This window comes from Anabrus simplex, chromosome 5, assembly GCF_040414725.1.
Source record: "Anabrus simplex isolate iqAnaSimp1 chromosome 5, ASM4041472v1, whole genome shotgun sequence".
NCBI classification, from domain to species: Eukaryota; Metazoa; Arthropoda; class Insecta; order Orthoptera; family Tettigoniidae; genus Anabrus; species Anabrus simplex.
The window spans coordinates 437,763,888-437,778,171 of NC_090269.1; the positions used below are offsets into that span (position 1 = coordinate 437,763,888).

At 40.0% G+C, this 14,284-nt stretch overlaps 1 protein-coding gene across 1 annotated transcript in view; it reads left to right on the top strand.

Annotated features, from left to right (window-relative positions):
- Positions 1-14,284, top strand: part of LOC136875079 (uncharacterized) — a 191,798-nt gene that overhangs the window by 175,963 nt on the left and 1,551 nt on the right. The window contains exon 7 of the mRNA XM_067148812.2: positions 7,053-7,133. Within this exon, the coding sequence (XP_067004913.2) occupies positions 7,053-7,133 (81 nt within the window). The remainder of the gene's footprint in view (positions 1-7,052; positions 7,134-14,284) is intronic.

Sequence of the window (14,284 nt, forward strand, 5' to 3'; positions counted from 1 at the left end):
TGATGTAACAATCCCAGCTTCCTTCCTAAGAGCATCATTCCGTAAGTTGTCCAAATTTTTTTAAAACTTTTTTTTTTCTTTTTTTCTTTTTTTTGAATTGTGGACCTAAGGAACTTCATCTCAGATGCCTGCAGCCTTGATGAGTCTTTCTTAGTGAGGGTGCAAGTTTCAATGCCATAGGTTACGATTGGTATGAAATACTGATTGAATATCTCCAGCTTTAATTTTGTTGGAGCTTTGGGATCCCAGAGGAGTGTTCGTAGTCACTGATAAAAATGAGAGCTCTTCTGTACTGTATTTGCCACCTGCTTTTTGGCTAGTATATCTCGAGATATTACACTGCCGAGGTATGTCAAGCTTTCCACACTTGCTAGTGGATGGTTTCCTTGCATGATGTTTGCTGGTCGTCCCTATCTTTTTATTGCCATCATGGCTGTTTTGGGTCAGTTATCGTGAAATTGAACTCCTGGAAGTTAACTTCCATTCATTGAGCCTCAGCTGTACTTGTTCCTCAGTTTTCTCCCCAGATCATAATATCGTCAGGGAAAGCCATCGCATTTAGTTCAGCAGAGGTTTTCATGATGTTCTTCATTATATCATCCCTGAAGGTGATAAACAATAATGGACCGAGCTCGATAGCTGCAGTCGCGTAAGTGCGGCCAGTATCCAGTGTTGACGAGATAGTGTGTTCAAACCCCACTGTCGTCAGCCCTGAAAATGCCTTTCCGTGGTTTCCCAGTTTCATACCAGGCAAATGGTGGGGCTGTACTTTAATTAAGGCCATGGCCACTTCCTTCCCAGTCCTAGCCCTGTCCTGTACCATTGTCGCCATAAGACCTATCGGTGTCATTGCGACGTAAAGCCAATCCTGGAACCAGGATGAATGTCCACCACCCAGTCATGCACCGCTGATACAGTTCTCATACAGCATCTGGACTTTCTTCACCAGTACCTCTGGCACATTCCTTTTTCTCAGGCACTCCCATATATTCTCTCTCACAATGCTGTCATATGCCATCTCAGTATCAAGGAAATCCATAAACGGATCTTAGCCTCTTTCCCAATATTATCCATTAACATAAGGACACTGAAGATTAGGTCTGTTGTGGACCTGTTAGGCCTGAAGCCATACTGTTCCTCTTCAAACTATGGCTCTATCTTCTCACTAAGATTTTCTGAAAAATATTAAGCCCATGAGAAGGGAGTGGTATTCCCCACAACCTGAAGGATTTTTGGCAATTTCCTGTCTTGAACAGGGAGATAACGATACTCTTGCTCCAACCAGTAGGTATCTTGTCATCTTTCTGAACTGCATTGAGGACTTTGTGTAGCCACTCTAAACACTGGACTCCTGCTTATTTAATCATGTCCATGCTGACTTCATCGATCCCTGGGGATTTCCCTTGCGGCATCTTCTTAAGGGCTGCTTCATTTTCTGCTCACGTAATAGGAGGTGCCTATGTGCAGGTTTAAATAGCTGTTTTTTCTGTTCTCTGATCGGCTTCTGTCCTGCTCGGTGGGTGATTAAAATTATTCATCAGAACCTCTCTGATGTCCTCTTCTTTCCTGGCGAGGTTTCCATTAGGATCCTCAATTGTTTGAATGGTTTCAACTGAATTTCTTTTGTTTTTGATCTCTTTGAACAATAATCTCATACTGCCTCTGTTGCTTTTCTTCAGTTTTTGAGTAAATTTCTCCTCTTCTACTACTCTTTTAACTCTCCATTTCTTGTCCCGGTAAACTTGCTCAAGGTCTCTGCCCTTCCCCTCATCCCTTACCTGTTCTGGCTTGGATTTCTTCCAATCTCATTCTCTTTGTGCTATTTCCTTTCCTTTATTGAGGATCTTACTCTTTCAATCCACCAGGGAGCCTCTTTTTCCCTTACTCTCGCACTTGTCTTCCCGCAAACCTCTATTGCTTCTTTTATCAAGGTGTTTTTAAATCTTGTCCACTCTACCTCACCTCTCTCCGCTTCTTCTGTAGGCAGTTGTCCTCTTATATGGTCCTGATTGTTGGTTCTCTTTCTAATCTCGTATAGTTCCCACTCCTTAATGCTATGGTCATTTCCTAGTTACCTTTGGTACGTTAATGTCCTTCAAATCTGCTACTAATACCCAGTGGTCACTATTGAAGTTCTTACTTGCAGTCATTTTGACATCAGTCACACATCTACTTCTTTCTTTATCTGTAATGACATAGTCAATGACCGTCTTGCTGTAACGGGTATTTTTGTGATTAACTGTTTTGTTGAACCATACTTTTCTTTTTACTACCAAACTGTTTCTTATGCAGGAGCCTAGAAGATGGTCCCCTTTTGGATTCCTTCTCTCATAGCCATGTGGTCTCATCACCTTCTCATAGCCTTTCTTCTCTGTCCTGAATTGTGCGTTGAGGTCCCAATGATGATTGCCCCCTTTTTACTAATGGTCTTTTCTAGGTCTTCCACAAATTTGTTCTTTTCATCACTACAACCCGTCTGGGGACATACTTTTGCACCAGTATCAGCATCTCTTTCCCAAGGTGAACTGTTGCCTTTACAGGCCTAATCATGTCATTGATGTACGGGATCTCTGCAATACCATCTAACTGTTGACATTATCAATCCTACTCGATTTCTCATCTCTTTGTTATTATCATTCCAGTAGAGGGTGTAGTTTTCCAAACTCTTTCTTCCCTTTATATTTCCATTTAGTTTCTCTCAGTCCTAGGATTGATACTTTCCTTCTATCCATGATGTCCTCTAACTCTTCCCATTTCCCAGTCAAACTCAGTGCATTGATTGTTCCTATTAGAGTCTGTTATCTTCTCCGGGGTTGTTTCACAATCGCAAAGCCTGGCGTACGTAGGTGGTTTGAAAAGTTCTCGGAATGTACTAGAATTAAGTATCTTACCTCAGTGGAATTGCTTTTATTTTTCAACATAGTCTCGAAGTAGACTAATGCATTTGGTCCAGCGATGTTCCAATGCCTTGATCCCATCTCGAAAATGAGATCCCTCCAGGCCTGCAAAATACCTCTCCAATTCAGCTGTCAGTTCTTCCCTGGTAGAAAATCTCTGTCCACCGAGGAAAATTTTCAGCTTGGGGAATAGATGAAAGTCTTATGGTGCCAAATCAGGTGAATAAGGTGGATGTGGCAACAATTCATACCCCAGTTCATGAAGTTTTGCCATGGCAAAAACACTTGTGTGCGGCGGAGCGTTGTCTTGAAGAAAGATGACCTTTTTCCTTGCCAAATTAGGCCTTGTTTCGTGTATCCTTTCCTGTAGTTGATCTAGAAGGTTTGCATAGTATTGTCGCATAATTGTTTGGCCAGTAGGAAGATAATCTATCAGCAGAATGCCTGTTGCATCCCAGAAAACTGAGGCCATGACCTTTCCGACTGAACGCACTGCCTTTGCTTTCTTTGGTGTGGTGAATCAGCATGTTTCCACTGCTTTGACTGCTGTTTTGTCTCTGGGGTATAGTAGTGGACCCAAGTTTCATCTGTAGTCACAAACCAGTGCAAAAAATCTCGTTGGTTGCACTGAAAACGGGCCAGATTTTGTTCAGACATTTCCAATCTGGTGCGTTTATTGTTCAATGTCAAGAGCCGCGGCACCCATCTTGCGGATAATTTTTTCATGCCCTATTCTTCGGTTAAAATATAATACACCCATTCAGAAGACATCCCTACAGCTTCAACAATCTCCTGCACTTTCAGTCGACGATCCTCCATGACCATTTTGTGCACTTTTGCGATAAATTCTGTGGTGTTACATACTATCCACTTCATATCCGTATCGACTATAAGATCCAATTAATTGAAGGAACAAGAATCCACCTGATCGATACTTTCACTTTTATTTAGCCTTAGGCTATTTCAATAGACATTAGATTAAAAGTTCAGAACATGTTTCGAATGCGTTGCATTCATCATCAGCTGCTTGCATTTGGCAAAAGTAAAAATTAGCTAAAAACAGTCTCACAATTTTCTTAAAACCTTAAAAACAAGTGTTAGTAGTGCGTAAAAAGATTCTCAGCAATGGGAGCACACATGAGTGAAACAGGCCATAGATTCACAGACATTAAACAAGACCTATTAATTCTCAATACGCTAAACAAGGGAAGGTTAATGAACAGTCTGGAAAATATTCATATCCTTCTAGACAAGTCATTTAATAAGGACAAGAATTTGAATGAAGTAAACGAACAGAGGAACCCCTTATTTGAATGCATACTGAGATACATTGAGTTATTACGAAGGAAGCAAACACGCCCAGCGCATACTTCAAGCAATCACAACGCCGATACGTCACAAGCAGTAACCTCCTCCCCGCCCGATATAGCAAATGACGACGCGTCCGCATTTCCCCTCCCTCCTAACCAGGCTAACTCACGAACTACAGCACACAGTTACAATACAAGGCTGAAGGCAGCCGGATTAAACCCACTCCCGCAGCACGGGAAGTTAAACTAACACGCAAGACAAGGGTAAGTTCATACTTTTATACTTCCTACATTTAAAGACTTATTATCCGTTACGTCTTTCAAACTCCAACTAACAGCCGCATTTTTCCTGCCAGTTACAGATCGTGATACAGACGATCCAACTGTTTTCATACAAACTACAAATTAGCAAACTTCATATTCGAAACAAGCCACACCTCTCCACTCAACAGGAGACAAGAGACGTGAAAACACCGGATGCCTTCTCAAGGAAACTTTTTACTAATAGCTCAACAGAAATACTTCACATAGTGCATACAAGTTCTTCAGCAATTCAACGAACTCATGGAAAATTCACAAGACTCATAGTGAACTGTATTTTAGTCCATCAGTGTTTTAACATTAAGATTTTTAATAATAAGTCTTAGTTTAACTAACAAACGCCTTCAATGCATCCCCCCCCCTCTTCCCCCCCCCCCCCCCATCCATTCACACACGCACTACTAACACTTGTTTTTAAGGTTTTAAGAAAATTGTGAGACTGTTTTTAGCTAATTTTTACTTTTGCCAAATGCAAGCAGCTGATGATGAATGCAACGCATTCGAAACATGTTCTGAACTTTTAATCTAATGTCTATTGAAATAGCCTAAGGCTAAATAAAAGTGAAAGTATCGATCAGGTGGATTCTTGTTCCTTCAATTAATTGGAAATTCTGTGGTCGTAACACTTTTTGGCCATCCACTACGCGGATCATCATTTAAGCTCTCCCGACCAAATTTAAACTCGCTGATCCACTTGGCAACAGTTGAAAATGAAGGAGCAGAGTCCCCCAGTGTGTTCTGAAAGTCGGCATGAATTTCCTTTGCTTTCATACCTTTCTTTACAAAGTATTTAATCACTGCTCGAATCTCAGTTTTTTCCATTGTCATAAATCACTATGCGGGAACAACAACAAAGAGTCGTCACTACCACACTCCTGCAGCTAGAGCACTGACGCGCCACGTGTTCACTCACAAAGGATGTGTGATTATTGTGTGGGAACCTCGTTGCTCTAGCACTGACATCTAGTGGTGATTCCAAGAACTTTTCAAACCGTCCTTGTATCATCAGGCTGTAAGCCATCGTACCTGGCGTGGGTCTGCGGGTGCTGATTTCTACTTTGAGTACTTTGTTTCCATCCGATTCTTGTGTAAGTGTGGAAATTTATTGTAGTTACTCTCCAGTTGACTTGCTAGGCCTAACGTTAGAGAAGATTTTCTGTCAGAGTTATCTCCCTTATCCTTTAGCAGTCCCCTGCCATATCTGCAAGGCAGCAGCTTCCAGTTGAAATAATGTGTCATTTCATACACATTGGCTTCAACAAGGCCCCTAAGGGGGAATTTCTCTGCCCATAGCCATTAGTTCTCCCTTACTTTGTCAGGTTTGGTAACGTCCGCACAAACCTCTGCCAGACTGCTGCATTGAACTGAACTGAAATAAACCTTAAAATGGGTTTAATTAGAAACAGGGATTACAAAAGCAATCTCAGTTATAATTCAGTAATATTTACTTAAAACAATATATATATCCATTGTCTATTTACACTGATTAGTGCATCCTTATGCTGAACAGAGGGCTGGCACTCTTGAAGGCGACAATCAAATTTTTCACTTGTTAAGACATAGGAAGTCCAGTCACAAGGCATAGTCTTCCTCTCCACTAATCATACAGTATTCTCATGCCTGTATAAGGAGCAATGATATCTCCATGTTATTGTAGCTTGGTGTGGTTCAGATAACCTATAGGAATAATTGTTTGTGTGGTTCATGTTGTTTAGGGCTTATGTCCTTGATGACATCCTTTCCAAATTTCATATGAGGCAGCCTGCCCTAATCCATCTCTGGTGAAATACTGCATGCTTAATGCCTGATGTATTGTGGATTGGCCCAGAACAAGTTTGTCACTTGTATTTTGTGTCTGTCTTATTCCTGACTCTGAAAATATGATTGTGACTGAGATAGGAGCAGTGCTAATATCATATCTAATACAGCCAGATCCTATAGGAATGGGTGTGAAATTGAAGTTCATATTGTTGGTCCGTGTATACATTCCGGTGAACATGAGAGACTGGTATGAAACAGCACTAGGAGAGGAAAGCAATGGAAATCTACCAAACTCTTCATTTGCTTAGTTTGTCTTCTCAGTGACACCTAGCTCTGTATGGCAACTGATGGTAGAGCTGTTGAGGATCCTCGCTATCTTCAGGCTGAGCACTTCAGAGACAACAGGAGATATGGATGATACATAATTCATGCTGAGCTGTATTTGCTGGTACAACAGGTGAAAGATGACAGTCATAAATTTTGAAGTTCTGAGTATTTCAGAATTGGAGGTCTTTTTGTTGTAATGTTTTTAAGGATCCTCAACAATTAAATTTTCTGAAGAACTAGAATAATGAATTGAAAGTGAAACTGATTCATTTACTAGAATTTATGAATTGTTAAACCCACTCATATGTAACTAAATTTCCTGATGTGTATGTTGTTGTTTGTTGCTAGTGGCTTTACGTTGCACTGACACAGATAGGTCTTATGGCAACAATTGATGTGTATGAAGAATGTGCCTAATATATTTGTTCTTCCACAGGACAACTATGTACTTACATTGGACGAGGTGCATTTGAAAGAAGAAACTAAATCAGAGTTGCCAGAGCCAGGACAAACACAGGTGAACACATTTGAAGTAATCTAATATTTTGATGTTTTTTTTCGATTATGCAAATTGTGAGTAATCTAATGAATAATTTTAAAGAGGAAATGTGGTACTTATAGCAAGCTTTTGAAATAACATTTATATATCTTCATGTAGTTCAAAACTTTTTGCTACTCCCTGCGGGTGTGGGATGCAGATGAAGTAAACACACACGGTTCCCCCTGACTGTCATAAGAGGTGACTAAAATTGGTCCCAGGAGCTGTTAACTTGAGAGCACGGGTGGTGACCATGGGGCCCTTAGATGAGTCCTTACATTGTTCTACTTACTTGTGTCAAGCTCTCACTTTTACCTACCCTGTCTGATTTTCCTTGATTAACTCCTGTTCTTATCCATCTCCAATGGTATTAGAGGATTCAATGCCTAGGGAGTCTTTAATGTTCACACCCTTTATGGCCCTTGCCCTTCTTTGTCTGGTACTTCATTTTTCTTACTGTCAGATCTCTTCTCTTTGTTCTCTCTCTTCTATCCTTTGTGGTTGGGGGGCACAGATGAAGATTACACCCATAATACCTGACTGTCGTAAGACGTGATTAAAAGTGGCGAAGAAGGATGATGAAATTAGAACCATGAAACTACTTGTGATTAGTACCATTACCTGTGGAACACCGTGGGTCAGCGTTCCATGTGACTAGTACCACTTTGATAGTAAAACTATGGGTCTGCATTATATAGGAACATTACATTTATGTGAGGAACACTAGGATTCTGAGCATAGTTTGTGGTAAGTGTTTTTTTTTTTTGCTAGGGGTTTTATGTCGCGCCGACACAGATAGGTCTTATGGCGACGATGGGATAGGAAAGGCCTAGGAGTTGGAAGGAAGCGGCCGTGGCCTTAATTAAGGTACAGCCCCAGCATTTGCCTGGTGTGAAAATGGGAAACCACGGAAAACCATTTTCAGGGCTGCCGATAGTGGGGTTCGAACCTACTATCTCCCGGATGCAAGCTCACAGCCGCGCGCCTCTACGCGCATGGCCAACTCGCCCGGTTGTGGTAAGTGTAATCCTGTACATTCAACCGGTTAGTTCCACGGTGTTACCCATCAGTGGTACCACTTTGTGATAAACACCATGGCTCTACATTGTCTGTTATTAGGAGCGCTGTGTGAGAAACACCACAAGTTTAACTGTGGCCCGTGATTACTACCACTGTATGAGGAAATCCATGGGTCTGCGTTGCATGATAGTAATACCATTATCTGAAGAACATCATGAATTTGTGTTGCATGTGGGCATTACCGTAATGTGTGATACATCGAGGGTCTATGTTGCTTGTGATCACTACCACAATGTAAGAAACACCACAAGTTTGGCTGGCACCCTTGTTAAATCCCACTATTTCAAGAACACCTCTGCATGTTTGTCAGTAGTACCCTTGCGTGTGAAACACCATGGGTGTGTGTTGCCCATGAGTGGTGCGATCGTGTGTGACGTACCGTGTGTCTCCATTACCTGTGATCAATACCATCATGCGAGAAAAACCATCAGTCTACCCTACCTATGATTAGCACCAGTATGGGAGGAACACCATGGTTTTGCTTTACCAGTGATTAGTACCATTAAGAGGGGCCAGTGATATGTATCGTCCCAGTAATTAAGGCATTGTGAATTGGACCCACTGATTGTTTTTGTTTCACTATCATTTGTTTTAGATTCTAGTCAGTGGATACATTTTGATATTTGTACTACCTACCTCTTTTGGATCCTTCAAAACTGGCTAAGAACTGCCAGGAGCTGAATCTGGGCCTCTTAGACTAATGAACAAAGTATAAAAGGCATGTCCTCAAAACAGACAGACAACATAGAGCAGAGGTCATTTTAAAAGAATTAAGTTTATTAACATAAAGCTAAAGGGAAATGGTCTGAAAATAACATAAAAAAGAAATTAATGGGGATAAAAGGAGTCAAATACATACACAACGATATCCAACCATAGTAAAAATCATTTGACTTATCAGACTGTTTTGTTTATATCTGAATTTCTTTCTTGAAACTGTACCGTTTAATATCTCGAGGTGAAAGTGACAGGCTTCACACAATAAAATGCAACAGCTCCCCCGATAACATCGAGGATTTTTTTAAATAATGGCTTCCGGCAATCCCCGTAGAGATTACATCCCCATAAATCAAAGACGCCAGTGAATAAAGACTGGCAGAAAAGTAAACAAATATGGAATACAAGAGGTGAGAAAGGATACAAATAAACACGAGTCAGAAAGCAAGTAAAATGAGAGCAATATCCCGAAAAAACATATTACTCGGCTGAGAAATCCGGAAACAGTAGAGAGATAAAATAAGAATAAAGACAAAAACAAATATCCATAAGGTATTTAAAAGTAACCTGGATCCAATAATCACTACACACCCACACACATTCAGAGACCAAACGTGCAAAGAAGAGGATATAAAAATACAATAGCAAGACATGTTACGACAAAAATCATAACAGCATGACATGATTCAGTCAACGGCTCATGAGCTTGACCTGGGAGCACAGATCAGAAACTTGGGTCACCACAGAGAGGCGTGGTTCACCCAGTCTAAACTCATAACATAATTAACTTGCACGCCGCATAACTTATTTATATCGCACGTCTACGCGAACATGAATCGTATGGTATCAGCGTTAAGCCACAATGCAGAACATATGCTCAAGCCAAAACATCAACGATACGGGCAAATAAAATGTCTCCAATCAAAACAACAAGCAAATTCATCACCTACACAAAATAATTGGATCAGTGCAGCCTTTCACTCTTTGCAGGAACAAGTACACATAAGCAGGCATGAAAAGAAAGGAAGGACAGTGAAATAAGTCTGCAGCAAAATTATGAAAGAATAATAAACTAAACAAAGGATCTTTCAGTAAACAAACATAACTATGGCAAGCTGGGAAAGGATAAGTAAGATAAATACATGGAGATTGAAGTAGTCATATTCAAGACTCTAAACTTAGAGAGCCATTTGAAATAACTTTTAAATCTTTCATGGTACCTTTGTACGAGATTAATGCCATCTCAGAGGTCAACGTCTCCGTCTCTTCTTCAAACTTATTATTGTCAGAAAACCAGATATAACTTGAATCAAAGGAAAGCTAGAAAGAAATGCTTGGGCAATCCTCTGTTAGATGAGGTGCCATCTGTCTAATCACAATGAACTTCACATCAAGTCTGGCATAGAGAATAGTAAGCAGCCATAACAGACTGACCTATAATATCGTAAGGAATGTGATACATATAAAACACTAAAGCAAGGTATGGAGGTAATGAGGTGCAGCACAAATGATATTCATATCTTTCACCTTGTTACATTAAGGGAAATGACCTAGCTGTTAGGCCCCCATAAACAACAGAAATCTTAGAATTTAATGCTAGGTAATGTATAGCAGTTATTATTGTTCAAAGCCCCTCCACTGCATGGCATTCGGTTTCATCAGTACTACTGCTACCTTATCCTGACCACATTTAGGCTACAAGCATAGCAATCTTCCTTTTGTCATGTGTCAAAAAGCTCCAATCCATTTCTTCGTAATGTCAATCCTTGATCGTCAACTTCTGCCAGATAATCTTTGGCCTAAACCTTTTTCCTTAAAATATTACTTGTAGTTGACCGTTCTTTTCTTTAGTCCTCATAATGAGACCCACATCTTCCAGCGACCTCATTGTCTTGATGAACTCAGGTCATCAGTTCTTTGTGTCAAATACTTTCCTATTTTTATTATGCTCCATCCAGAAAATCACTGGGATTTTACCCCACTGTCAACTGCCCTGAGGAAGATGTTTCATGCTTTTCCTTTTTACACCTGGCAAGTGCTGGAACTGTACCCCAATTAAGGCCATGGCTGCTTCCTTCCCACTCCTAGTCCTTTCCTATCCCATCATCTATGTCAGAGCGCTGTATAGCAACTTATAAAAACAAATTTCTTGGATGTATACCGGGTTTGGAACTTTATGAATTGCAACTATTTAATTACAACTCATACAAAAGAGATACATATTATACCATGATTTACTGTCCTTCAGGCTAATTCCCAGCATTGTGTACTGCCCGTTGCCTGTGATGTAGGGGTTATACGGTACCTATAGCAGCACCTTTCGTATTCATAGTGGTCTACTGCTGTCGAATCTCTGGAAGAGTCCTGAAGTGAAGGCCACAAAGTGGCTCCTTTATATTAGGAATCATTTGAGTGTCACAGGGGCTTATATCTGGATTATGGTAGATGGTACAGCTATTCCCAGCCTCATTCACCAAACAAATCAGCCACAGTTTGCACTGTTCTTGTTGTGAGCCTTGTCATGCAAAATGATGCATTGGTCGTGCAGAAAGTGTTCCCGCTTCTTTCTCAAAGCAGGTTGTGTTCCTAAAATGAACAATAATACTGCACATTGACAGTCTATTGTGGAGGAGCATAATGTATTATTATAATACAACCACAGTCGTACCCGAGAATAACCATAATTTTCACATGGCTGGAGTTCTGATGTAATTTTGATCTTTGTGGTTATCCATAATAATGCCATTCATTCGATTGGTGTGTCAGTTGTGGGTCATACAATTTACCCCATGTCTCATTCAGCATAATGATATGGCATAAGGAAGCCTCCCTTCATACTTATAGCACTCCAAATAGTTACGAGTCTTGTTTTATTGTAACCATTTCTATTGAATTATGCTGAACCCATTGTGATGCATTCTCTCATGCCCAGGTGTTCCTTCAAATGTGAAGCTCAGTTGTATTCCCTAAATTACATGTTCAAGGCTTTTACCACCATGCTACTGTCATGTAAGGCAATACAGATTCCAGGCAAGTCTGTTGAAGACCTTGATAACACTGTCATGCTGTATGACCTCATTCACGTTCAATCTTTATCCAACCTCATTGTTCCTTTTTCAAAAAAACATATCATGACAACACTACCTTAGATCATGATCTAACATGATGCGCTGTTCCCCTTTGCCACTTCACATGTTCATGTTGTTAGGAGAGAGCATCCGTTTGGGATCCCATTTGTCTCTTTCAATCCTCAAAACACATTGTTGAGTTAATTCCTTGTTCCTTAAAGGAAATCAGAAATATAATCAAATAAATAATTACTCTGACTCCCAGAATTTTCTGTGTAAACATTAAAATGGATTTAATTACAAACAAAAATTACAAAAACAAACCTCCATTGTAATTCAGTATGACCGAGTTCAATAGCTGCAGGTGCTTCAGTGCGGCCAGTATCCAGTATTTGGGAGATAGTGGGTTCAAACCCCACTGTCAGCAGCCTTGAAGATGTTTTTCTGTGGTTTCCCATTTTCACACCGGGCAAATGCTAGGGCTGTACCTTAATTAAGGCCACGCCCGCTTCCTTCTCAGTCCTAGCATTTTCCTGTCCCATCATCGCCATAAGACCTATCTGTGTCGGTGCGACCTAAAGCCAATAGCAAAAAAAATTCTGTATGACTCACTTAAAAAGAATGTACCCTTGGTTTAGTTAAACGAATAAGTGCAGCTGTATGCTGAATATAGCACTGGCATACTTCAAGGCAACAAGCTAATTTTTCACTTCTTAAAACATATGAAGTCCTGTCACTGTGCTCAATCACCCTCTCAGCTGATCGTAAGTTCTGATGCCAACTCAAAAAATGACTGCCTTCACAAGGAGCGTTGCTGTCAGGCATACAGCCCCTCTATCTTATTCTAGCTCATTGTGCTCCATATAACCTATAGGAATAGTTATTTGTATGGTTCATGAGGTTTAGGGCTTATGTCCTTGATGACTTCCTTTCCAAATTTCATATGAGGTGGCCTGGCCTAATCCATCTCTGGTGAGGTACTGTGTGCTCAATGCCTGATGTCTTCTGGATTAGCCCAGAACAAGTTTGTAACTTCTATTTTGTGTCTCAGTCCCATCCTTTACTCTAACGATATGAAAGTGACTGAGATATGAGCAGTGCTAGTATCACCATTCCTAATAAAGTCAGATCCAGTAGGATAGGGTGTGGAATTGACATTCATATGGTTGGTCTTTATATACATCTCGTTAAACTTAAGAGGCTTGTATGTAACAGCACTCTCTGGCTAGGGAAAGAAAACAATGGGAAACTACCTCACTCTTAATTTCCTTAATTTGCCTCCTCAGCGACACCTAGCTTTCTATGGCAGCTGGTGGTAGAGCTGTTGAGGATCCTCCCTGCATTCAGGCTGAGCACTTCACAGAAAACAGGAGGTATGGAGGATACGTATTTCGTGCTGAGCTGTGTTTTCCAGTACAGGATGTGAAAGATAACAGTGATACATTTTAAGTTCTAAATATTTAAGAATTGGATGGTTTATGACAAGCAGAATATTTTTCGGTATATTTATTTTTTCCTGATTGTTCAGTGTTATTTTAGATGGTTTTCTGTTATGAAATTGCTCCTCACATTAAAAATATCCCTGAGCATTCAAACAGGACACTTTCCACTCCTCAAGGTCTCTTTGTTGTCATGATTTTAATGATCCTCGTCATGGACATTTTCTGAAAAACATAATGGTTTGAAGCTGACTCATTTACTAGGAAATAATGAGAAGATGTACAATATTATAGGAAAGGATCCACCTTTCAATACTCCGTAGTAAGTTGAACTAAAAAGTAGTTACAACCTGTTTATTGAGACCGGTTTCAACACATTTCAAGTGTCATCATCAGCCAATTAGCGAAGATCTTAAAACAACTAATATATTGAACACAGGCAAAAAATTAACATTGTATCATATCATAGCAATTCAGTTAATGTTCAAAACACAATAATCACAGAATTTCTACGATATGATACAATGTTAATTTTTTGCCTGTGTTCAATATATTAGTTGTTTTAAGATCTTTGCTAATTGGCTGATGATGACACTTGAAATGTGTTGAAACTGGTCCCAATAAACAGGTTGTAACTACTTTTTAGTTCAACTTACTACGGAGTATTGAAAGGTGGATCCTTCCCTATAATATTGTACATCTTCTTATTTCTCTATTCAATACGCAACAATCATGAAGTTTTTAACTTTAAAGGAAATAATGAATTGTTGTATCCACTCATATGAAAATAAATTGCCAGATGACTCTGAAGAATGTGCCTAATTAA